At 42.2% G+C, this 23,395-nt stretch overlaps 3 protein-coding genes across 3 annotated transcripts; 1 reads left to right on the plus strand and 2 right to left on the minus strand.

Moving 5' to 3' along the window:
• Positions 1-739: 739 nt before the first annotated feature.
• Positions 740-2,706, minus strand: LOC129838846 (transcription factor Spi-C-like). Its single transcript, XM_055906069.1, has 5 exons — positions 2,663-2,706; positions 2,421-2,508; positions 2,111-2,214; positions 1,851-1,950; positions 740-1,654 (listed from the first exon to the last, which is right to left on the minus strand). The coding sequence occupies exons 1-5, from the start codon at positions 2,663-2,665 to the stop codon at positions 1,155-1,157; spliced, it is 795 nt and encodes a 264-aa protein (XP_055762044.1). The 5' UTR covers positions 2,666-2,706; the 3' UTR covers positions 740-1,154.
• Positions 2,707-7,467: 4,761 nt separating this feature from the next.
• On the minus strand, positions 7,468-13,356 carry LOC129838682 (bcl-2-like protein 13). The gene is made up of 2 exons (XM_055905810.1): positions 13,193-13,356; positions 7,468-8,699 (listed from the first exon to the last, which is right to left on the minus strand). The coding sequence occupies exons 1-2, from the start codon at positions 13,310-13,312 to the stop codon at positions 7,728-7,730; spliced, it is 1,092 nt and encodes a 363-aa protein (XP_055761785.1). The 5' UTR covers positions 13,313-13,356; the 3' UTR covers positions 7,468-7,727.
• A 5,215-nt stretch (positions 13,357-18,571) lies between these two features.
• LOC129838438 (V-type proton ATPase subunit E 1-like) lies at positions 18,572-22,950 on the plus strand. Its single transcript, XM_055905385.1, has 10 exons — positions 18,572-18,680; positions 18,784-18,843; positions 19,530-19,595; positions 19,867-19,976; positions 20,249-20,315; positions 20,439-20,528; positions 20,949-21,017; positions 21,111-21,205; positions 21,383-21,470; positions 21,733-22,950. The coding sequence occupies exons 2-10, from the start codon at positions 18,811-18,813 to the stop codon at positions 21,793-21,795; spliced, it is 681 nt and encodes a 226-aa protein (XP_055761360.1). The 5' UTR covers positions 18,572-18,680; positions 18,784-18,810; the 3' UTR covers positions 21,796-22,950.
• The last annotated feature ends 445 nt before the right edge of the window (positions 22,951-23,395 follow it).

Below are 23,395 nucleotides of genomic sequence, written 5' to 3' on the forward strand. Positions count from 1 at the left end.
CCATCGTTGTCGGATGCACATAGATTGCTGCAGTTACAGGTCCTGATCCCAGGTTTTTCACAGAGTTGTGTGTTAGATGAAATGCATGAAGGAACTGTGTGACACCCAGGCTTTTATTATGCCTCTGCAACATGACAGCCAGTTGGGGCTGCCTTGCTTATCGCCTGGCCTGCACTACTCACCACAACTAGGCTACCATAATAAACTTTCCCCACAGGAACAATGACCACCACCCCACAAAGCCCACCACCAGAGAAGCACTGTCTCCCAGGACTGACCACATCCTCACCGCTGGGCAAGATAAGAGCAGCCATGGGTTCTCTTGACAGGAAAACAGCACTTATCACAATGGTTTGCCTTATGGGATAGAGATACACCTTGTGTTCATGTCTTACAGAGTGTGGATTGATGGGGAATTGTGAGTGAGGGGTAGACAGTGTTGTTATTGCCGTTGCACAAGCAGACATATTTGGCTCATTCAACAAAGTTCATGATTTTCTCTTTTTTTGCCTCTTTTTTTCCTAGGACACAACAAGGATGGGACACTTGTTGGAACTCATGACATTTTCACCATTGTTAGGTAAGCAAGAATAGCACAGTTATGAAGTCAATGTTGAAGTTAGTGTTGACGCAGTGATGAGGAATTCATTGCCAAAAATGAAAGCGTATACACAGTACAAACACAAATTATACAAACATTATTTATTAAAATACATCAATGTGTGTGAGATACAAAGGATTTAAATTCATTATTTACAAAATGACATGCAGTAATACATGTTCATATTTCAAACCAACATTTTAGTTATTTCCCTTTACATGTACAGTACCCACACCGAATGCTTATAACTGGTTGACAGTTCTCATAGGAATTTAAAAAATATATATTTTCAATATTTACATATTCAATGATCCACAATACCTGATCAATGGTCATTACATTTTATTTTAAATGGCATAACTAATGGAGAGTAAACATTTTTAAATTTTCTTTACCGTGACTGTTACGTTTCCTGACACCCATAACACAATGGCTGCATAACAAGCCCCAGTTGTTGGCCCCCACAAAAGTATGCAGGAGTAGCCGTATGAATTGACAGCTAGCTAAAGCAGCTTTTAACCTCTGTTATTTTCCACAGTGATATTACCTGAGTTCACGCCTTGGTGACTGTGGATGAAGTGAAGGTTGTGGCAAGATCACAGTCTCCCTGGAGGGAGTAATGTCCATACCAGCTGTGCCAGTCAGGTGCAGCAGCAGAGCCATAGTAAGCCTGTTCAGCTGGGGCATGCTGCTGGTGGAGGAGCACCTCCCGCCCAGGGTGGCCAGCCCCGGGATGCCCGGCGGGGGGAGTGACGTGACTGATGCCCCCAAGCCTCTGGATGATCGACGGGTTGAACTGGTAGGTGAGTTTGCGGCGCACCTTTACGATCTCGCCCGTTCGGCTGTAGTTGCGCAGCGCCCGTGCCATCTTCTGATAGGTCATGGTCTTGCGGTTGCCCTTGCGCTTGCCCCAGCACTCGGCCAACTTCTCTTTGTTCTTGGAGATGAAGTGGAAGGTGCCGCTGCCACGGTCCGTCCACTGGATGGAGTCAGCTGTGTTGGGATCGCCCAGAGCCTCATGCAGGTACTCATAAAGACGCAGCTTCTTGCGACCTGATGAGATGAAAAGGTTGACTTTAGTTATAATAAAATCATAAACAGGCAGAGATTCAGTTGTAACCATGTCAATTTGATACTTGGCAATCAAATATCTGCGAAACATGTTCAATTCCAGCATGTGTGGTTGTACTCTCTGACATCTCTTACAGACATTGTCAACACTCATCGCTGATGGCCAAACACTGCTCACCTTTGCCGTTCCTCGGTTGCGGTGCGATGGAGTAGAACTGGTGGTAGTCCATGGTTACAGATGGACCCAGTGAGTCGTAAGGAACAACATGAGGCCATGACTGGCAGGACGAGGAGAGAAAAACTGGTCAGGTGAGTCACATCCACATGAGACACGACACATGCATGTACTGTAACCATACATCACAGTTGTGCAAACTTGGAGAAGTCAGTCAATAGTACTATATTGGTCAAATACAATCACTTGTTCTGTACACTCACCGTTTGCTCATTCCAGTCATATGGACCTGGCACATCAAAAGGGTGGGTGATGGGGTAGCAGCACATTATGCTCGATCGCGTTGGAGGCTCAAAGTACTTATACTCTAAGTAGAGAGAGAAAAATATAGTCATTGAATAGAGTCTTCACTGCCAGAACCAATGAGACTAAAATGTATTGAATAATTTTTCTGACATGCTCAATACAAAGAAAATATTAACAATAATGTCCGTACCTAATATAATGATGGTGATTGTTAGCATTCAGATTTAAAACTGGTTTTCTGGAATGAGTTTTGAAGTGTAAGTTTACCTGTATCACAATACGGATCGTCAGAGTGTCGTTGAATCACATCAATTGCATCCTGGAAGTGCTGGTTGATGTCATTATCCAGGGAGCTCTAGGAAAACATCGATAACATGCAATCAACTACAATGTCGTAATTAGGAGAAAAGTTAAGCTACAGAATGAATAGGAATAAATGCCTTATTCTAAAACAACATGGAATGTATTCAAAATGAAACTAAATTGATCTTCAATCCGTCATGACTCACCATTTTGGATATTTGAGTGTAAACTTCAGACAAGGCAAGCAGTGTCTGACCACTGTCTGTGTGAGATGGATGTACTTGTGCAAGTGTATATATAGTGGTGTTAGCCCCAATATTCACCTTTCGGCTAAAACAAAGTGTCAGATAAAGAGATTGGTCGATTTAAATGTGTCAACGTCAATTCGTGGTTGGCAACACTTCTCTTTTTGGAAGAGCAGATCAGATACACCTCCCACAATCACTCTTTCACACTGTGACTAGATCAGATCACATGAATAACAATAACCTCTCTTATGACTTCAATTATCCAGGAATATCTTCCAATAGCATTCTAATTACCATTTCTGGGTAGATATTTATTAACATACATATTATCTTATCATAAATGCTCTTCAGTAAATATAGACTTTACTGTAAATTGAAATCTGAGAACCTTGAACTGCTGGGTGAAATGTCTATATAATTTCCATTATATCTTCAGTGTTTTAAGTGTATTGTATGACATGGCTAACACTTACAGAGCCTATAGAAAGTCTACACTCCCTTTCACTTTTTTTTCACAATATGATGCGCTACAAAGTGGGGTTGAAATAGATTTAATTGTAATTCTTTGTCATTGATCTATGCAAAATACATTTTTACAAATTAATAAAATTGAATAACTAAAATATAGTTGTTGCATTTCAAGCACATATTCAACTACAAAGACTAGTGAGATTTTCGAAAGCCTAATAAAGAAGGTCAGTGCTTGGTAGATGGGCAACAATAACAAATCAGACATTGAATATATCTTTAAGCATGGTCAAGTTAATAGTAATGCTGTGGATGATGTATTAAACCACCCAGACACATCAAAGAGGCAGTCGTCCTTCTGAACTGAGCTGCAGGACAGGAAGGAAACTGCTTAGTGATGTCACCACGAGGCCATTGATGATTTTTAAAACAGCTACAGAGTTCAATGGCTGTGATGGGAGACAACAGGATCAACGTTGTAGTTGACTCCACAATAATTACTTAAATGACAGAGTGAAAAGAAGAATAAAATATACAGAATATGCATCCTGTGTTCAACAAGGCACTAAAGTAATACTGAGGGGAAAAAACACAGCAAAGGAATACACTTTTGGCCTAAATGCAAAACCTTATGTTTGTAGAAAATCCAACACATCACTGGGTAATTGCCTCCTTATTTTCAAGCATGGTGGTGGTTGCATGATGGTATGGGTATGCTTGACATTGGCAAAGACTGGGATGTTTCTCAGGATGAAAATGAACAGCATGGAGCTAAGCACAGGCAAAATCCTAAAGGACACTGGGAGAGGAATTCACCTTTCAGCAGGACAATAACCAAATCTACACTGGAGTTGCTTACCAAGAATACAGTGAATGTTTTGACTTAAATTTGCTTGAAAACCTATGGCAAGACTTCAACATCGCTGTCTAGCCATGATCCCCAATACCTTGACAAAGCTTGAGGAATTTTGAAAAGAATAATGTGGGAATATTGCACAATCCAGGTGTGCAACGCTTTTATGAGACTTACCCAGAAAGAGTCACAGCTGTAATCACTGCCAGAGGTGGTTCTAACATGCTTTGACTTAGGGGGGTGAATACTTATCTAATCAAGGTATATTAGTGTTTTATTTTTCATTCATCTTTTTTTGAAATTACATTTTTCTTCCACTTTGACATTACAGAATATTTGTAGATCGTTGACAAAAAAAGTACAATTAAATAATTTTTTATCCCACTTTGTAACATAATAAAATGTGAAGAAAATCTAAGGAGGTGTAGATTTTCTATAGGTACTGTATCTGTAACCGAACTGCAGTCATTGACATCAAGTGATAAAAACCCTATTAGTTTTCCATTCTAAAGCCTGAGTATAAGCTCCATATAGCCTTTAGCCCATTTAGCCTTTTTTCATAGTAAATTATTATGGACACACTGGGGATGGCTCCTGATCTATCAAAAGTAGTGAAACGTGTTGCATCATGTCTGGTAAATAGTTGATCTGTATTTCAGTAGATTAGCAATCTGTTGGTTTTAGAATTGATACAATGTTGCTGATTTATCCTGACTTATAATGGATATTACTGTATGCCTAAAATAATTATGTATGCCTAAAACAATGAGTGTTGCTTTCAGCAGGAGACTGAAAAGTATATGATTAAAAACCATACTTCCTTAATTCTAATGATGGAATCATCTGCACCTGTTAAAACCTTGTGTAACGTGATTGCACCCTCTGAACCATTAGGGATTGCTAATGTACATATCACAGTTTATATATTTTTAACAGCATTTGTTGATTTGATTTTCACCCTTGATACTTCAAAGCATTAAACAAACTAGGTGATGATAAAAATAATAAAAATACAATACATAAGTACTGTAACTATAACTTGCTGTGAGTCGATTACATTGATTGAACCTTTTTGAGACGATTAACGTAATTATTAAATATTTCAGTAAATCAATGTGGGCCACACCATATGGTCACTGTGGCAACCATATGTTGTACAGCTATCACACCTTTTTATAAATAGATATGTGTTGCTTGACTGGAACTGTGGAACTGATCTATGCATTATGGGTCAGACTTCTGACCTGAGTCATAAAAGCTATCGTTAATGATTCAAGTATAAGTATTTGTCTTGTCCGCAAATCCCAACTCCTCCCTCTCCAAATAAACAAGGGATTTTTGAGAAGTTAATTTCTTAGATGCTGCCAACATACGTTTTAAATATCAACGGACTGACTCCTGAAGTTCCCCTTTCAGGTTCGCTGAGTGTGAATACAGCGGGGATCTTGCCTGGATGGGTAGATTAAAAGATTATGGACACAATGCAATAAAGATGCACAGATTATATCTATCCGTATCCCTAGCCTACCCAATGGCATATACTGTAAAACCGCTGTCTACACTCACTGAACTAGACCATACATTTATATAACTGGCCAGTTTTTGGGTGCATGTGTGTGCGTGTGTATTGTGTGGGGTTTTCTCTCTGTGACTAGGATTGCGCGAACGCTAGAAACCTAAATGTTCTCCGCCTCTAGTTTTCTTTCCATTGTACACATTAACATGGACAAACTTCTATCAAAAGTAAACTATAAATCAAAAACAACACCCATGCAACCAATAATGCAGGCTCTCTTGACTCCCTCTATTTACTAAATGTATTTGTATAGATTGTGATCAGGTACATGTTTTGATTATAACATCACAGCTATAGTTCTAACAATTAACCCATAGCAGGAAGAATGAGGTTGAAATATTTACCTGAGAGCGGTCTGTGCGTGCGTGGGTGTGTATGAGTGCGTGTCTGTGCCAAGGTGTTTACATTTAAGCATAAAGCAGCCATGAGGGCGCTTTATCTCTTCAAACAAAGAAGCATTTTTCTTCCCCTTCTCTGCAGGCTCTATTGAAAAAGTCTATTTATATCAACACCAATGAGGGAAGGGCAGTGTAACCGCAACATGGTCGACACCTATTCAACTTCTTTATTTACTGGCACTCAATGAAAATCAAGAAGTACTAAAGCCACTGACACAGATTAGATCAGTGGAATAAAGTTTGTGAGGCAACAGGGTTGTAATACTATATCAGTGAGATCATGTTATGGTCGGGGCATATATTTAGATTATGGATGTTGAGTTTCTTTTGTTATTTTGTATAATTTTTTGTTCTGAAAGAATGTATTTTCTTCTCACTATAACTGTAGATGCCACTGGTTCCTATTAACGGAGAAGGAATGAATTTGAGACAGTCAATGTCAACAGTGTAGATAACCTTTGGCTTGTGGTCAAATATGCATAGAGAAAATTTAATCACGTGTACTATATAGAAAATAATATGATGTATATCTCTGAGATTGTTTTATATATAATTTCAAATTAAATAATACAGAATTAATAACTTAATTTCTACTCTTTCCATTTGAAATTTTAGCCAGTGAATCCATGGACATGGAAATGTGAATATGAGTCACTTATAATTATATCCACAACAGGAAAAACTGTTCCACACATGGCCACTAGGAGGTAGTAAAGACACATCACACCATGTCAGAAAATTATAATAATACATCTAATTTAGTCAATCCTTCAGTTCAAAGAAAAAACGGTATATGTATGTACTTCATAGAAAGTGTTAACATTTATTATTTTTTAACAGAGCGAGAATTAAGGTTGGGAATGTTTGCTGAGTAACCATAGTGTGTTTCACAATGAATAAAAATGGCAAAGGGACATTTTCTTATCAAATCTATTTCCCCCACACCGGCCAATGTAGAAAAATATTGGAGCACAGAGCATAATCTGAGTGCATTCAATTCTCTAGGGCTTGCAGAAGACCTTTATTGATCTGCCATGTTGAACAGGAAATCCATCTCTATGGTGTTTAGACAAATGGCAGCTGTTATTCTGTATTACAGCAAACTGAGCAACAGGGGGCAGTGCAGAGTCGTTACTGTAAGCCCAGATATCCACACCTGCTACATAAGTTTTGGCCCTTTGCTGATTTGCAGCTGAGTCACTATACAGATTAATATCTACTAATACATTTGATCAAAAACTAACATAGTCACTGAGTTTGCCCACAGTGACACAAAACAAGCAATTATACAATAGCCCTTGAAGTGGCTCAACTATAGTCATAATTAGTGTGTGTGTGTTTGTGTGTGTCTGTGTGTGTGTGTGTGTGTGTGTGTGTGTGTGTGTGTGTGTGTGTGTGTGTGCATGTGCGTGTGGTTTTATTTTATAATGCATTGACAGGGACAAAAAATAAACAACAAACAAAGATATGTTTTTTAAGATATTTTAAGCGTAATTTCCTGTGAATTTACAGAGAAACCAAAATTCTTGCTCTTCCAAATCTCCTGAGCTCTTCCGTGAACTGAGTTAGCACAGGAAATAGATAAAAAATGCAACCGCACCTTCATAATACTACATATATGCAAAGAAACGCATTGTGTAAAATCCAGTATGTACTTGGTGGAATAGTTTAGAGTAGATTTGAAAAGACCTGGGTTTTGGCTGCTGGGGCTCACAGGTTAGGGGTTTGCTACTTTCTGCAGTAGGCCACAGCCCCATAAGCTAACACTCCCACAATAGCCACCATTGCAGCGCCCCCACACATCAGCACAGGTAGCTCAGTGGCAGGGAGCGATGTAGCAGGCTCAGCCTCTATCTTCTCTGGCGGAACCTCCTGCGTCACTGGTGGGATTTCCTGTGTCTCCTGGGCAGCGGGGAGCGAGACCGAGGACTCTGGTTGGCTGTTAGTTTGTCTCTCATCTGGTGGCTGTGGTGCTCCTGGTCCTAGGACCGGGGGAGGGTGGAGCTGCTCCTGCATAGAGTATTGGAGCTCTGAATGTAACTCAGCTAACGTAGGTATTGAGGGGACAGGAGTAGAGGAGGCAGAAGGGGGCTCTAGCTTCCAAACTGGCATGGGCATAGAGACGGTGGTGGCGTGGGATACTTCAGAAGGCTCCTCTTGGACAAATAGCTCCTCAGCCACAGACATCATTAAATCCATAGTCTCTTGCTGGTCAGCTGACACCTCAGATGAAGGTAATAATTCCTGGGTGTCCAGATACTCTTCCCTGAGCTCAGCCAGTTCTCCTTCTCCCCCCAGCACACTCATCACACTGGCCTGCAGCTCCTCCTCTTCCCCCAGGCTCCCGTCCTCCTCCTCCTCCTCTGCCAGCATCTCCTCCTCCTCCCGCTCTAGGTGGACCATGTCGGAGATGGAGGAGTGGTTCTCGCTGCGCTCCTCAGCTAGGTGAACCACACCGTCGCTGCTGTCCAGGCTCTTGGTGTCCTCGGGGTCCATCATGTTTCCCACGGTGGACCAGGACTCTACCAGGCTGCTCTCTGTCTGCCAGGTGCCAGACCCGCCACTGTCTCCCTGGCTCAGCTGCAGCGTGGCAAGGCCCAGCCAATCAGGCTTCTGCTCTCCAGACAGGGAACTGACCTCACCACTGTCATCCCCTCTGGACACTGCTGGGACCTTGCCCTCCAGACTGAAAACCGGCCACTAGAGAGACACAACAGACAACCAACCATTAACATGAAAACATATTGGATAATACTGTTCAAAACATCAAGTAAATTCCTAAAATCAACAGTAAATGAATCAACTGTAGTGAGTTGAATATAAAACCTATATAACTACTTAATAGTTGCTAGAATGATTGTGTGTTTTTATGACACAGAATCTCATAGGGTCTGTTTCTGCTCTCTTGCTAACTACTTATGGAATTGTTTGGCTTGAAAATGGCAGCAATAGAGTTGGCAAGAGCACAAACCGATCTGGGACTAGGCTATCTCATAGCTGGGGTCCCTGGAAAAGGTTAACCAATATATTAGAAGATGTCCTTCAGTGACGTCGACTGATCAAGTTCTGTGTGGAAAAAGTAGCACCCTCTGTTCCGTGTTGCAGCATTCTTTTCTATGTATAGCCTGGCGCTCACATGTCTGACTATGTATAGGCCCTATATATGTATTTCCATTTCAGCCAGGAGCGGAAGCTATTCCAGAGATTTCACATGACGTGACGTGTAGTCGAGAGTGGGGATATAGAGGAGAAGGGATGTTACAAACCCAGGACGAATGGAATACTGCAGTTGTGTAGTTGAAAACGTCTCACACAGTAAAACAGAGGACACAACGCATTGCAATTGCACACAACGTTAGAGGTTGAAAAATACAGTGCATTTCAGAAAGTATTCAGACCCCTTGACTTTTTCCACATTTTGTAATGTTACAATCTTATTCTAAAATGGATTCAATTGTTTTTTCCCCTCATCAATCTACACACAATACTCCATAATAAGCAAAAACAGATTTTTAGAAATGTTTGCTAATTTATAAAAAAATAAAACTGAAATATCACATTTACATAAGTATTCAGACCCTTTACTCAGTACTTTGTTGAAGCATCTTTGGCAGCAATTACAGCCTCAAGTCTTCTTGGGTATGACGCTACAAGGTTGACACACCTGTATTTGGGGAGTTTCTCCCATTCTTCTCTGCAGATCCTCTCAAGCTCTGTCAGGTTGGATGGGGAGCGTCACTGCACAGCTATTTTCAGGTCTCTCCAGAGATATTCGATCAGGTTCAAGTCCAGGCTCTGGCTTGGCCACTTAAGCACATTCAGAGACTTGTCCCAAAGCCACTCCTGCGTTGTCTTGGCTGTGTGCTTATGGTCTTGTCCTGTTGGAAGGTGAACCTTCGCCCCAGTCTGAGGTCCTGAGCACTCTGGAGCAGGTTTTCATCAAGGATCTTGCGGTACTTTGCTCCGTTCATCTTTTTCTCGATCCTGACTAGTCTCCCAGTCCCTGCTGCTGAAAAACATCCCCACAGCATGATTCTGCCACCACCATGCTTCACTGTAGGGACGGTACCAGGTTTCCTCCAGACGTGACCCTTGGCATTCAGGCCAAAGAGTTCAATCTTGGTTTCATCAGACCAGAGAATCTTGTTTCTCGTGGTCTGAGAGTGTTTAGGTGCCTTTTGGCAAACTCCAAGTGGGCTGTCATGTGCCTTTTACTGAGGAGTGACTTCTGTCTGGCCACTCTACCATAAAGGCCTGATTGATGGAGTGCTGCAGAGATGGTTATCCTTCTGGAAGATTCTCCCATCTCCACAGAGGAACTCCAGAGCTCTCTCAGAGTGACCATCGGATTCTTTCTCACGCCCTGACCTATCTCTGTTTTCTTTATATTTTGGTTAGGTCAGGGTGTGACTAGGGTGGGTACGTTAGTTTTGTATTGTCTAGGGTTTTTGTATGTCAAGGGTTGTTGTAGGTCTAGGTGATTTTATATGTCTATGGTGGCCTGATATGGTTCCCAATCAGAGGCAGCTGTTTATCGTTGTCTCTGATTGGGGATCATATTTAGGTAGCCATTTTCCCTTTTGTGTTCGTGGGTTCTTGTCTATGTGTAGTTGCCTGTTCAGCACTCATTTTGTATAGCTTCACGGTTTGTTTTGTTATTTTGTTAGTTTTGTTCAGTGTTCATTCTTATAATTAAGAAGAATGTACGCATACCATGCTGCACCTTGGTCTCCACCTTTTGACGGCCGTGACATTCTTGGTCACCTTCCTGACCAAGGCCCTTCTCCCCCGATTGCTCAGTTTGGCCGGGCGGCTAGCTCTAGAGTCTTGGTGATTCCAAAATTCTTCCATTTAAGAATGATGGAGGCCACTGTGTTTTTGGGGACCTTCAATGCTGCAGATTTCTTTTGGTACCCTTCCCCAGATCTGTGCCTCGACACAATCCTGTCTCGGAGCTCTACGGACAATTCCTTCGACCTCATTGCTAGGTTTTTGCTCTGACATGCACTGTCAACCGTGGGACATTATATAGACAGATGTGTGTATTTCCAAATCATGTCCAATCAATTGAATTTACCACAGGTGGACTCCAAACAAGCTGTAGAAACATATCAAGGATGATCAATGGAAATAGGATGCACCTAAACTGAAAATTCAAGTCTCATATCGAAGGGTCTGAATACTTATGTAAATAAGGTATTTGTCATTATGGGGTATTGTGTGTAGAATGTTTTTAAAATCCATTTTAGAAAAAGTCTGTAACGTAACAAAATGTGGAAAAAGTCAAGGGGTCTGAATACTTTTCGAAGGCACTGTATTCACCCAACACCCACTCTTCACCCTCTCATTGTCCCCTTGTCTTTCAGTCCATCCTTTCCATTTAAATGCCACCTGTATGTAATTGTTCATTCCTTGTATATTGAGATGGAATACATCTGTCCTTCATTGAGTGACCCTGATTAATCATTATGCATGCATGTAATCTCATCCCAGGCACAGAGTCAAAACACTGAGATCAAGTCAGAGCTGTTTATTACATAATGAAAAAGCATAGAACCACAGTGGCAGAGGACATTTATATCGGTCACCTTTATCCATGTTTACGATAAATATTTCCTGATTTGATCAACATTGAATGATCAAACAGCTCATGCACTTGTGCCGTACAACTTGTGTTCCTCTGCACAGTTACAGAATGCATTGTGTGCTTGTCCTGAGATGGACTGTCTCTGAGAGGCACATCAGCAGAGACCGTGGATTAAATATCTGTTGGCTAAAGCTGAGTGTAAGCTGTAAGCATGCCGAGAAAGCTGCCCTCTCTCTAACATCGAGGCCTGCTAGGTGTATGTTACTTGGCATTTTGGCACAAGGGGAACCAGTGACATGGTGATCACGCTCTCCCTGCAAGGCACAGAGCAGGCTTATAGACAGATATCCACAAACGTGTTTATGTGGAAAATTACTGTACAGTACCTGTTCTAAAGCATATTAATTGCTTAATCTGTCCAATAAGACTCATTCACTCTTTGAATTATAGGTTTCCCAATGATCCACCCCCTGACAATGGCTTTTAACCCCCACAGAGTTTAATTAGTCCCACTCCTTTCCAGACCTGGGTTCAATTACTATTTGACATCTTTCAGATACATTTAGTGTTTGGTCAAGTCTGTCTGGAGTGCCAGATGGACGGGGTTTGCACGTTTGCGACTATTCTATTGGTTCCATTGCGCCAGGAAAGTTCAATCAAACCCAGATAAAGTATTTGCAATGATTTCAAATAGTATTTGAACCCAGGTTTGTTCTCTTCCCCATAGTATCAGATACCCATGGTACTGATGTCAGAGACTCATGGTCATGATATCAGAGCCCCAGAGATAAAAGGTCAGCCTGAATGTCAGACAGAGGAAACGACACATTCTCAGCCCCTCGTGAACCATCTGATGATCTTATCCGATTGGATTTCTAGAAACAGACACACGACAACAGACACATACACGCATGTGCACACACAAACATATACACAGGAACGTACGGACACAGACACACACACTCGAGGAAAGGCCGCACATAAGGCTAGTATTTTCTGATGTCAATGACAAGTTAGCTGGACACAAGACTTCGGACATAATCCTGTCCCTGTTGATTTAATTAGTTACTAATGACACCCACCAAACAACACCCAGAGAAACAGACCTGTTTATGTTGACAGGTGATACACACGGTTAAAAGCTCTTGGAGTTGTGTCCTTCATAACATCAAAGAGCTCCATGATGGCTGATATAGATGCCTTCTATATTGGTTTAACAAAGCAAGCTTTTACAAGGCCCTCTCCCCTCAACTACATATATTACTACTACTTGTGTGTACTATTATGTCCTACTAATACTTCTACAGTACTATACACTCACACACCACAATTCCCCTAAAACAGGGCACCAACCCTGTTCCTAGAGAGATACCTTCCTGTAGATTTTTCGCTCCAACCCAAGTTGTAACTAACTTGATTCATCGTATCAACCAGCGAATTATTAGAGGCAGGTGCGCTCGATTAGGGTTGGAATAAAAACCTACCGGATGGTAGCTTTCCAAGAACAGGGTTGGAGAGCCCTGCCCTAAAACAACAACAAGATATCCTGTGATGCGGCCTTGCATTCCATTAATTAAGAGCAGAATAAAATAAGTGTCTTTCTTACCTGGCTCCTCTCTATAAAGTGTTGGAAGTCGTAGGCGAGAGACAGATGTTGAAATAGAGTAAGAGATGTGCACTCGGACAGAAAGTCAGGGCTGAGGACACAGCGACAAGAGGGTGACATACACGCTGTAGTTAGCAATGGACTACCGGCTGCTCCACAGGACACAGCAGCCCCCTCCCTCTCTCTCTCTCTCTCTCTCTTCAACTCTCTCTCTTTCTCCATCCCCTGTCCAGTATCCAGACTATGACGTAACATTTGGCTACAATGTGGCCATGCATGTTTTATGGAGGGGAAAATAAATACATTCCATTTGTAAGAGGCTGCTATAGAATTGCAGCATGCAAAGTGATTGAATACTTCATCATTGTGCCAGCTTGGTAAAATAGCTCTGCCTTCTATTATGCCTATTGTCTTGCACTGGGTAGACCTAACTAGTTGTAAGTCAGTGAAAAACCTCTGAGTGACATAATAATTAACAGTACAGAGGAGGCAGAGAGGGTAGTGCTGTCACAGGCAGTTGGCCAAAGTTGTCTGACACACTTCCAGATGGCAGACAGTCATTCACTGTTCTGTAGAAGGAAAGAATGCAGACTGAGTCAGAACAAGAATGGAAACTGTGCTATTTTTATGGAATTACTCTAACCCTCTAGCATCATCTACTGGCAAGGCCCTACATGGTCTGCAGCGCCATGGTCTGCACCATTGACTACATAGTCAGTCTGCAGCGTGCTAATTTATTCCTGAGGATTATTACGAAAATCCTTTAAATAAATGTTGGTGGGAGGGGCTACAGGAGGCTGGGTTCATTGTAATGGATGTAATGGAATAAATGGGACAGAGTCAAACATGTGGTTTCTATATGTTTGATGTGTTTGATACCGTTCCTTTCATTCCATTCCAGCCATTACAATTAGCCCATCCTCCTATGTCTCCTCTCACCAGCCTCCACTGATGTTGACTTTATCCACAATTGATTTCCTTCTAATTTTTATGGTATTAGCTACAATCATGTATCAAATCATTTAAAATATTAACATTTGAGAAACATTTTCAGTGAGAAGTCCATGCTTGACAGCTTTATTTAATTTAATACAAGCATTCAGAAAGTATTCATACCCCTTGACTCATTCCACATTATGTTGTGTTATAGCCTGAATTCAAAAGGGATTAAATATATGGTTCTCATCTACGCACAATACCCCATAAAGACAAAGTAAAAACATGTTTTTAGAAATGTTTGCAAATGTATTGAAAATTAAATACAGAAATATCTAATTTACATAAGTATTCATAACCCTGAGTCAATACATGTTAAAAATAGCACAGTTTCCATTCTGGGTCTGACTCAGTCTGGATTCTTTCCTTCTACAGCACAGTGAATGACTGTCTGCCATCTGAAAATGTCTGCCTTTGGCAATGATTACAGCTGTGAGTCTTTCTGGGTAAGTCTCTAAGAGCTTTGCACACCTGGATTGTCAATATTTGCGAAATATTATTTTTAACATTCTTTATGCTCTGTCAAGTTGGTTGTTGATCATTGCTAGACAGCCATTTTCAAGTCTTGCCATAGATTTTTCAAGCTGATTTAAGTCAGAACTTTAACTAGGCCATTCAGGAACATTACATGTCATCTTGGTAAGCAACTCCAGTGTATATGTTATGCTGGTGAATGAGGACCCAAAAGCGACTTAATAGAAACAGAGTCTTTATTCCAGTCTTAAACAAAAACGATACTCCTGGATATATCTTAGGTAACACGCAGCATCTGAAGAAGGCAAAAAACACGACAGGGCGGAACAAGGACACAGAACAGCAAACATCAAACAAGGATCCGACAAGGACAGAAGCGGAAAACAGAGGGAGAAATAGGGACTCTAATCAGAGGGCAAAATAGGGGACAGGTGTGAAAGAGTAAATGAGGTAGTTAGGAGAATGAGGAACAGCTGGGAGCAGGAACGGAACGATAGAGAGAGAGCGAGAGAGGGAGAGAGGGAGGGGGAGAGAGAGGGATAGAAAGAGGGAAAGAACCAAATAAGACCAGCAGAGGGAAACGAATAGAAGGGAAGCACAGGGACAAGACATTATAATCAATGACAAAACATGACAGTACCCCCCCACTCACCGAGCGCCTCCTGGCGCACTCGAGGAGGAACCCTGGCGGCAACGGAGGAAATCATCAATCAACGAACGGTCCAGCACGTCCCGAGATGGAACCCAACTCCTCTCCTCAGGACCGTAACCCTCCCAATCCACTAAGTACTGGTGACCACGTCCCCGAGAACGCATGTCCATGATCTTCCGTACCCTGTAAATAGGTGCGCCCTCGACAAGGACGGGGGGGGGGGGATGGAAGACGAACGGGGGTGCGAAGAAAAGGCTTGACACAGGAGACATGGAAGACAGGGTGGACGCGACGAAGATGTCGCGGAAGAAGCAGTCGCACAGCGACAGGATTGACGACCTGAGAGACACGGAACGGACCAATGAACCGCGGAGTCAACTTGCGAGAAGCTGTCGTAAGGGGAAGGTTACGAGTGGAAAGCCACACTCTCTGACCGCGACAATACCTAGGACTCTTAATCCTACGTTTATTGGCGGCTCTCACAGTCTGCGCCCTGTAACGGCAAAGTGCAGACCTGACCCTCCTCCAGGTGCGCTCACAACGTTGGACAAAAACCTGAGCGGAGGGAACGCTGGACTCGGCGAGCTGGGACGAGAACAGAGGAGGCTGGTACCCAAGACTACTCTGAAACGGAGATAGCCCGGTAGCAGACGAAGGAAGCGAGTTGTGAGCGTATTCTGCCCAGGGGAGCTGTTCTGCCCAAGACGCAGGGTTACGAAAAGAAAGGCTGCGTAATATGCGACCAATCGTCTGATTGGCCCTTTCTGCTTGACCATTAGACTGGGGATGAAACCCGGAAGAGAGACTGACGGAAGCACCAATCAAACGACAGAACTCCCTCCAAAACTGTGACGTGAATTGCGGACCTCTGTCTGAAACGGCGTCTAACGGGAGGCCATGAATTCTGAACACATTCTCAATGATGATTTGTGCCGTCTCCTTAGCGGAAGGAAGCTTAGCGAGGGGAATGAAATGTGCCGCCTTAGAGAACCTATCGACAACCGTAAGAATCACAGTCTTCCCCGCAGACGAAGGCAGACCGGTAATAAAGTCTAAGGCGATGTGAGACCATGGTCGAGAAGGAATGGGAAGCGGTCTGAGACGACCGGCAGGAGGAGAGTTACCTGACTTAGTCTGCGCGCAGTCCGAACAAGCAGCCACGAAACAGCGCGTGTCACGCTCCTGAGTAGGCCACCAAAACCGCTGGCGAATAGAAGCAAGCGTACCCCGAACGCCGGGGTGGCCAGCTAACTTGGCAGAGTGAGCCCACTGAAGAACAGCCAGACGAGTAGAGACAGGAACGAACAGAAGGTTACTAGGACAAGCGCGCGGCGACGCAGTGTGAGTGAGTGCTTGCTTTACCTGTCTCTCAATTCCCCAGACAGTCAACCCGACAACACGCCCCTCAGGGAGAATCCCCTCGGGGTCGGTAGAAGCCACAGAAGAACCAAAGAGACGGGATAAGGCATCAGGCTTGGTGTTCTTATCTCCCGGGCGATAAGAAATCACGAACTCGAAACGAGCGAAAAACAACGCCCAACGAGCTTGACGTGCATTAAGTCGTTTGGCTCAAGGTTCTTATGGTCAGTCCAAACGACAAAAGGGACGGTCGCCCCCTCCAACCACTGTCGCCATTCGCCTAGGGCTAAGCGGATGGCGAGCAGTTCGCGGTTACCCACATCATAGTTGCGTTCCGATGGCGACAGGCGATGAGAAAAATAAGCGCAAGGATGGACCTTGTCGTCAGAGTGGAAGCGCTGGGACAGAATGGCTCCCACGCCCACCTCTGAAGCGTCAACCTCGACAATAAATTGTTTAGTGACGTCAGGAGTAACAAGGATAGGAGCGGATGTAAAACGCTTCTTGAGGAGATCAAAAGCTCCCTGGGCGGAACCGGACCACTTAAAGCACGTCTTGACAGAAGTCAGAGCTGTGAGAGGAGCAGCCACTTGACCGAAATTACGAATGAAACGCCGATAGAAATTAGCGAAACCGAGAAAGCGCTGCAGCTCGACATGTGACTTAGGAACGGGCCAATCGCTGACAGCCTGGACCTTAGCGGGATCCATCTGAATGCCTTCAGCGGAAATAACAGAACCGAGAAATGTGACAGAGGAGACATGAAAGGCGCACTTCTCAGCCTTCACGTAGAGACAATTCTCTAAAAGGCGCTGGAGTACACGTCGAACGTGCTGAACATGAATCTCGAGTGACGGTGAAAAAAATCAGGATATCGTCAAGGTAAACGAAAACAAAGATGTTCAGCATGTCTCTCAGTACATCATTAACTAATGCCTGAAAGACAGCTGGAGCATTAGCGAGACCGAACGGCAGAACCCGGTATTCAAAATGCCCTAACGGAGTGTTAAACGCCGTTTTCCACTCGTCCCCCTCTCTGATGCGCACGAGATGGTAAGCGTTACGAAGGTCCAACTTAGTAAAGAACCTGGCTCCCTGCAGAATCTCGAAGGCTGACGACATAAGGGGAAGCGGATAACGATTCTTAACCGTTATGTCATTCAGCCCTCAATAATCCACGCAGGGACGCAGAGTACCGTCCTTCTTAACAAAAAAAAACCCCGCTCCGGCGGGAGAGGAAGAAGGCACCACGGTACCGGCGTCGAGAGAAACAGACAGATAATCCTCGAGAGCCTTACGTTCGGGAGCCGACAGAGAGTATAGTCTACCCCGAGGAGGAGTGGTTCCCGGAAGGAGATGGAAAAGTTTACATTTTCCCTAAGACCCAAAAGTACTCATTACGTTTTGAGTGCTTAGCAGGACAGGGAAATGGTCAATTCAGGCACTTATCAAGAGAACATCCTTGGTCATCCCTACTGCCTCTGATCTGGCGTACTCACTAAACAAACACAAATGCTTAATTTGTAAATGATGTTTGAGTGTTGGAGTGTAAAAGAAAATGGTGGCGTCTAATATAAGGAATTTGAAATTAGTTATACTTTTACTTTTGATACTTAAGTACATTTTAGCAATTACATTTAGTTTTGATACTTTAAAACCAGATACTACTCAGGTATTATTTTACTGGGTGACTTTCACTTTTACTTGAGTCATTTAGGTATCTTTACTTTTACTCAAGTATGACAATTGGATACTTTTTCCACCACTGTTTATTAGATATTTTACAAATGTATCCACTGCACTCACTCGTTTTTGTTCATATATAGCCCTAACCTAACGTAGCAGGCATGATATACAGTACCGGTAGTGTCTGCTCATCACACATCTTACTGGTGGGTGAGACCGGAAGTAAACATCATGTGACGTTGAAAATCAGCTGATCCAGTGTAGACGTCTTTAGTCACGACTACAACGATTAATCCATACATTCCTGGCTGTATTTCACTGGTATTTGATGAATTGATTGATACATCGCACTAAGGGATTTACAATATTGAAAACCATGTTGCATTTATTGTATTTAAATCACGCTGTTTATATTTTATTCAAGGAAACAAGATACTAGACTGCTGCAACCATGGCGCTCAGCGATGCCGACGTTCAGAAGCAGGTACATTGCAATTACAGCCTTTTAACCTTCACCCGTCTTTCCAACTTCTGCTCTATTAAGGCCTTTTCCCTTTCCAATTATAAATGTTTGCAACTGTATATTTGTAAGGAGCATAATTGTGATTGTATCATGCCAAGGTTGTCCTTGAAAAGAAATCAGAAATACTTCCACTAAAATACAATCACAATGTCTAGTATAATTAGGACGTTTAATTGTTAATACATTTAATTTAGACATATAATTGCACAATACATTTACTCAGTGCTGTATTTGTGAGGTAGAGATGCAATATATGGTCACATGACGGTAAAACCCATGGCCAGCGGAGGAACTTGAGTGATCCTATGTCTGGGTGTCTTGTCTCACCAACCCTTCTCATGCACTGTATATAAAGTAGAATATATTAGGAGACTTCGTAATTACATTTCCCTCTGTAGTTTATGGTTTAGAAACATGTTTTTTTTTTAGATGAAAATGATGATGAAACAGAAATGTAAGTTATACACATTCCACACTACATGGTGGAACCAAAAGAGAAGTTAATTAATGTACAGAGCAATGAAGCTTTCTAAGTCTGCCTCTTGACTCTCTTCAGTATGAAACATGACTTGGAAAGCATGCCTAATGTGGTGAGTCTTATACTGTCAAATCATCTCGAATTCACATTGTTCTATCCCCCTATATAGATCAAACACATGATGGCCTTCATTGAGCAGGAGGCCAATGAGAAGGCAGAAGAAATTGATGCCAAGGTACAGTGCTTATTCACAAGAGACTGGCATAGTTCAGCACATACACATTGTGTGTTTTCAGCAAACACAAACTCAAAAGATTTGCATAGGCACGTTCAACTGAAATAAGAAAGCATGATCACTCCCCTAAGACATGAGAATTTACTGAATTAAATCAATCATTTTAGTACCTTTTAACAGTTCTACTGGTTCAATGCTTCTTAGAATGTATCCTCATAAAGACAGGGCCTCCTAATTGCATACTCTGAGTGACAAGTATCTCCCCGTACAGGCAGAAGAGGAGTTCAACATCGAGAAGGGCCGTCTGGTGCAGACCCAGAGGTTGAAGATCATGGAGTATTATGAGAAGAAAGAGAAGCAGATCGAGCAGCAGAAGAAAATGTTAGTCACTCTTTCTCTTTACAGCCCAGGCAGTGTTGCTGCTGGTCTCTCAGCTCCCTCAGAGACTTCCTCAATCTCTTCTTTCTCTAAAGAGGAATTTCTCTGACAGACAACTTCCTTTTAAGTCTTTTATATTCTAAATTTGAAGTCACATTCAACAGCTCATGCATTGTAACAAGCACAGTATATGTTACAGTAGCTATAACTTACACCTGCTTGGACTTGTGATGTGGTCCTGTGCCACAGGTTTACTTACCTCTTTTCCTCTGTAGTCAAATGTCTAACCTGATGAACCAGGCTCGTCTGAAGGTATTAAAGGCTCGCGACGACATGATTTCAGTAAGTTTAATTTGTCTTGGCTGGAATATTGTTTTGTTCAAACACAGCCAGAGGCATGATGTTCTGCTACAGCACTGCATTCTATGTAAATAATAGGCTAACCCTCTCAATGTGTGTACTCAGGAAATGTTGAGCGAGGCGCGTCAACGGCTGGCCAACGTAGCCAAGGACCCAGCCAGGTACCCAGCACTGATGGACGGGCTGGTTCTGCAGGCGAGGCCTTTTTTGAAATAATGCAATACTTGTCACTGACACAGTTTTAGTGTTTTTATTAGGATTCCCATTAGCTATTGCTAAAGCAGCAACTACTCTTCCTAGGGTCCACACAGAACATAAAACATGACATAATACAGAACATAAATTGACAGGAACAGCTCAAGGAGAACGACATGCATGTAAAATAAGACCAATAGAACACAACGCTGAGAGAAACAGAAAGAACTATTACTCTAGGGCTACATTCATATGTTACAATTACATTCAGTAGCGTCTATCAGTTACACTCATGCAAACATGTCAGTATGCATTTACATAGGCCTGCACGTTGTTTAGGTCAAAGGCATTGTGCGGTGAGTTTTTCACTTTATTTGAAGCAAATGTTTTGAATTTGTCTGTCGCTCTGTTTAATATTAGGGTTTCTATCAGCTTCTTGAGACCAAAGTGACCATCCGCTGTCGTAAACAGGACCTGCAGGTGCTTCAGGTTAGAATGATCCTTTTCACTTGGTAACAGTTCAATGTTGTTCCAAGTGTATTTCCTTGTATACCGGGTTGATGCAGTTGTATTCCTATTCAGGCGGCTATCCAGAAGACCATTCCCAGCTATAAAGCAGCAGTGAAGAACAATATTGAGGTTCGCATCGACCAGGACAACTTCCTGTCCCCAGACATGTAAGAGGACAGTCCCTTGTCTCAATGTGAAACCATTCATTTCAAATAGGTTTTACTTTGAATTAGTATTGATTGATTAACACGTCATTGACATTTTTTTTCTTCTTCTGTGGGCTTTCTAAGGTGTCAGTCAAGGGTTCATGAGTTAATTCAAAGATGTTTGTGTGTCTCCTTCAGTTCTGGAGGTATTGAAATCTACAACGCTGATGGGAAGATCAAGGTGTCCAACACCCTAGAGAGCAGACTGGACCTCATGGCTCAGCAGGTAAGGGCACAGGGACAGTCTCACAGGAACTATAGTGGTACTATGAACAGCTAGCACATCTAGTTAATTGACAGTTTTCCTATATAAACAACCAACAGTGTTAATATCCTTGCATAAAGCTATCGGCTTACCAAGATTCTTTAGATGTATATGCTGTGTGAAGTTTTGCACATGATTGTACTGCAAATTCTCAGATATAGTTTGGCCCTGTTTTTCATGAGGTTCAGCTTGGCACTAATCCAGTGTCTGTCTTTTTGCTCAGATGATGCCTGAGATTCGAGTGGCTCTCTTTGGTCAGAACCAGAACCGCAAGTTTTTGGACTGAGTGTCTCCATCCATCGTCTTGAAGAGGAGTTATTTATTTTTGTTGTGTGAAAGTTACCATTCCTGTGTCTGTGAGAAGAATTCCAAAAACGCAGTTAGAAATGGAAAAGACACCGTTTTGTTGTTTTGTCATGTATTATTGTATTTCTGTGCATCTTGGGACAGTATAAAAATGTAACTTCATTGCAGATGTGAGTAGGAGGAGCAACTTTTGCACAGTGGTAATGGTTCTGCTGCTCCCCCTGGGGATCTTGGTTTACACACCGCAGTCATCTTTATTATGATTGGCTGGACAGTAATCATTTCAGTCTGATTGGATCAGGCTGCATGAGAGAAATAGAGTACCACACTATGAGTCATAATTCCTATAAAACCTAGTGGTCAAACAAGGAAATGGTTCCAATTGTTTTTTCACCATACATTTTTCCAATAGGGGATTTTAGAAACATTCAAAGTAAGGGCTGTGTTTCATGTAGGCTTACCTTGGCGTGACGTTTTGAGTACTGTGTAAATCTCTCTAGGACAAGGCGACTTTTATCAATGTATTAACCTAAAAAAAAGTACATTCTAATGTGGCTATAATAAAGACCGACAAATGCCATGATGATCGGGACGAGACTTCCGAATCGAGGCAAAGGTAAGAATCTCGGATTTGAGAGTAAATAGAGCTGAATATATTGATAAATCACCTTGTCCCAGAAATGTACATGGTTAACAAAACGTCAACCCATGGTAAGCCTACACGAAATACAGGCCTTATTGTTGGTAATAAGGGGAAAACATGGTGGGGAAATTATTTCAACCATTTCATTGTTTGACCGCTAGGTTTTATGGGTATTATGACAGCTCCACTGTGGGGCTCTATTGTAGCCAATGCATCTTGTATCGGTTCCTTATTTCATCTAATGACATCTTCCTCTCATGAAAAAATATAATTAAACATTGCGTAGAGCATTGACTCACCCATAGCTATTTGCTCCCATGTATCACAATTGAAATGAAGTGATGCTGGAAAAACATTGAAGACCAACTATGTCCTTGTTGAATCCAATTAAGTTATTGATATGTCTTTGCTGTTGTATCATGAAACAAGGAAGGGTCTAAATTTAAAAGAGGTTATTGTGAAAATGTTATAAAGATTAAATCGATAGTATGAGTTGCCGGCTCTTTTTTGACTTACACAAATTTCTCTATCGTGCTGTAATACCACACATTTTTTGGTGACAAAGGAGTTGCACTATAGTCTCTTGTTATTTATTAAATTTAATCATCCATGGCCCCTCCAGAGAATCTCATGACATGCTACATTTGTGGTCCGCATTCTGCTGACTAGCAACAACCATTAAAGAAGTGGGTATACCACAATGGTATTGTGAGCCCGTCAACTCAGACTAAATAGCATAGTACTGGTGTAGTTTATTGAGAGAGGTTACACACTTGAGAAGGAAAAAGTGAATAAGGGAAGTGTACAATACTTTGCTTTGTTGCTTTTCATTTGTAAGTATGCTTTATTTTATTAATGTAAATGTTGGTTGCATTCAATTGTTTTGATTCAAATTGTATGATTATCTAACATTCCTGTTCAGGGCTGTGTTTCATTG

Source organism: Salvelinus fontinalis, chromosome 39 (assembly GCF_029448725.1).
Source record: "Salvelinus fontinalis isolate EN_2023a chromosome 39, ASM2944872v1, whole genome shotgun sequence".
NCBI classification, from domain to species: Eukaryota; Metazoa; Chordata; class Actinopteri; order Salmoniformes; family Salmonidae; genus Salvelinus; species Salvelinus fontinalis.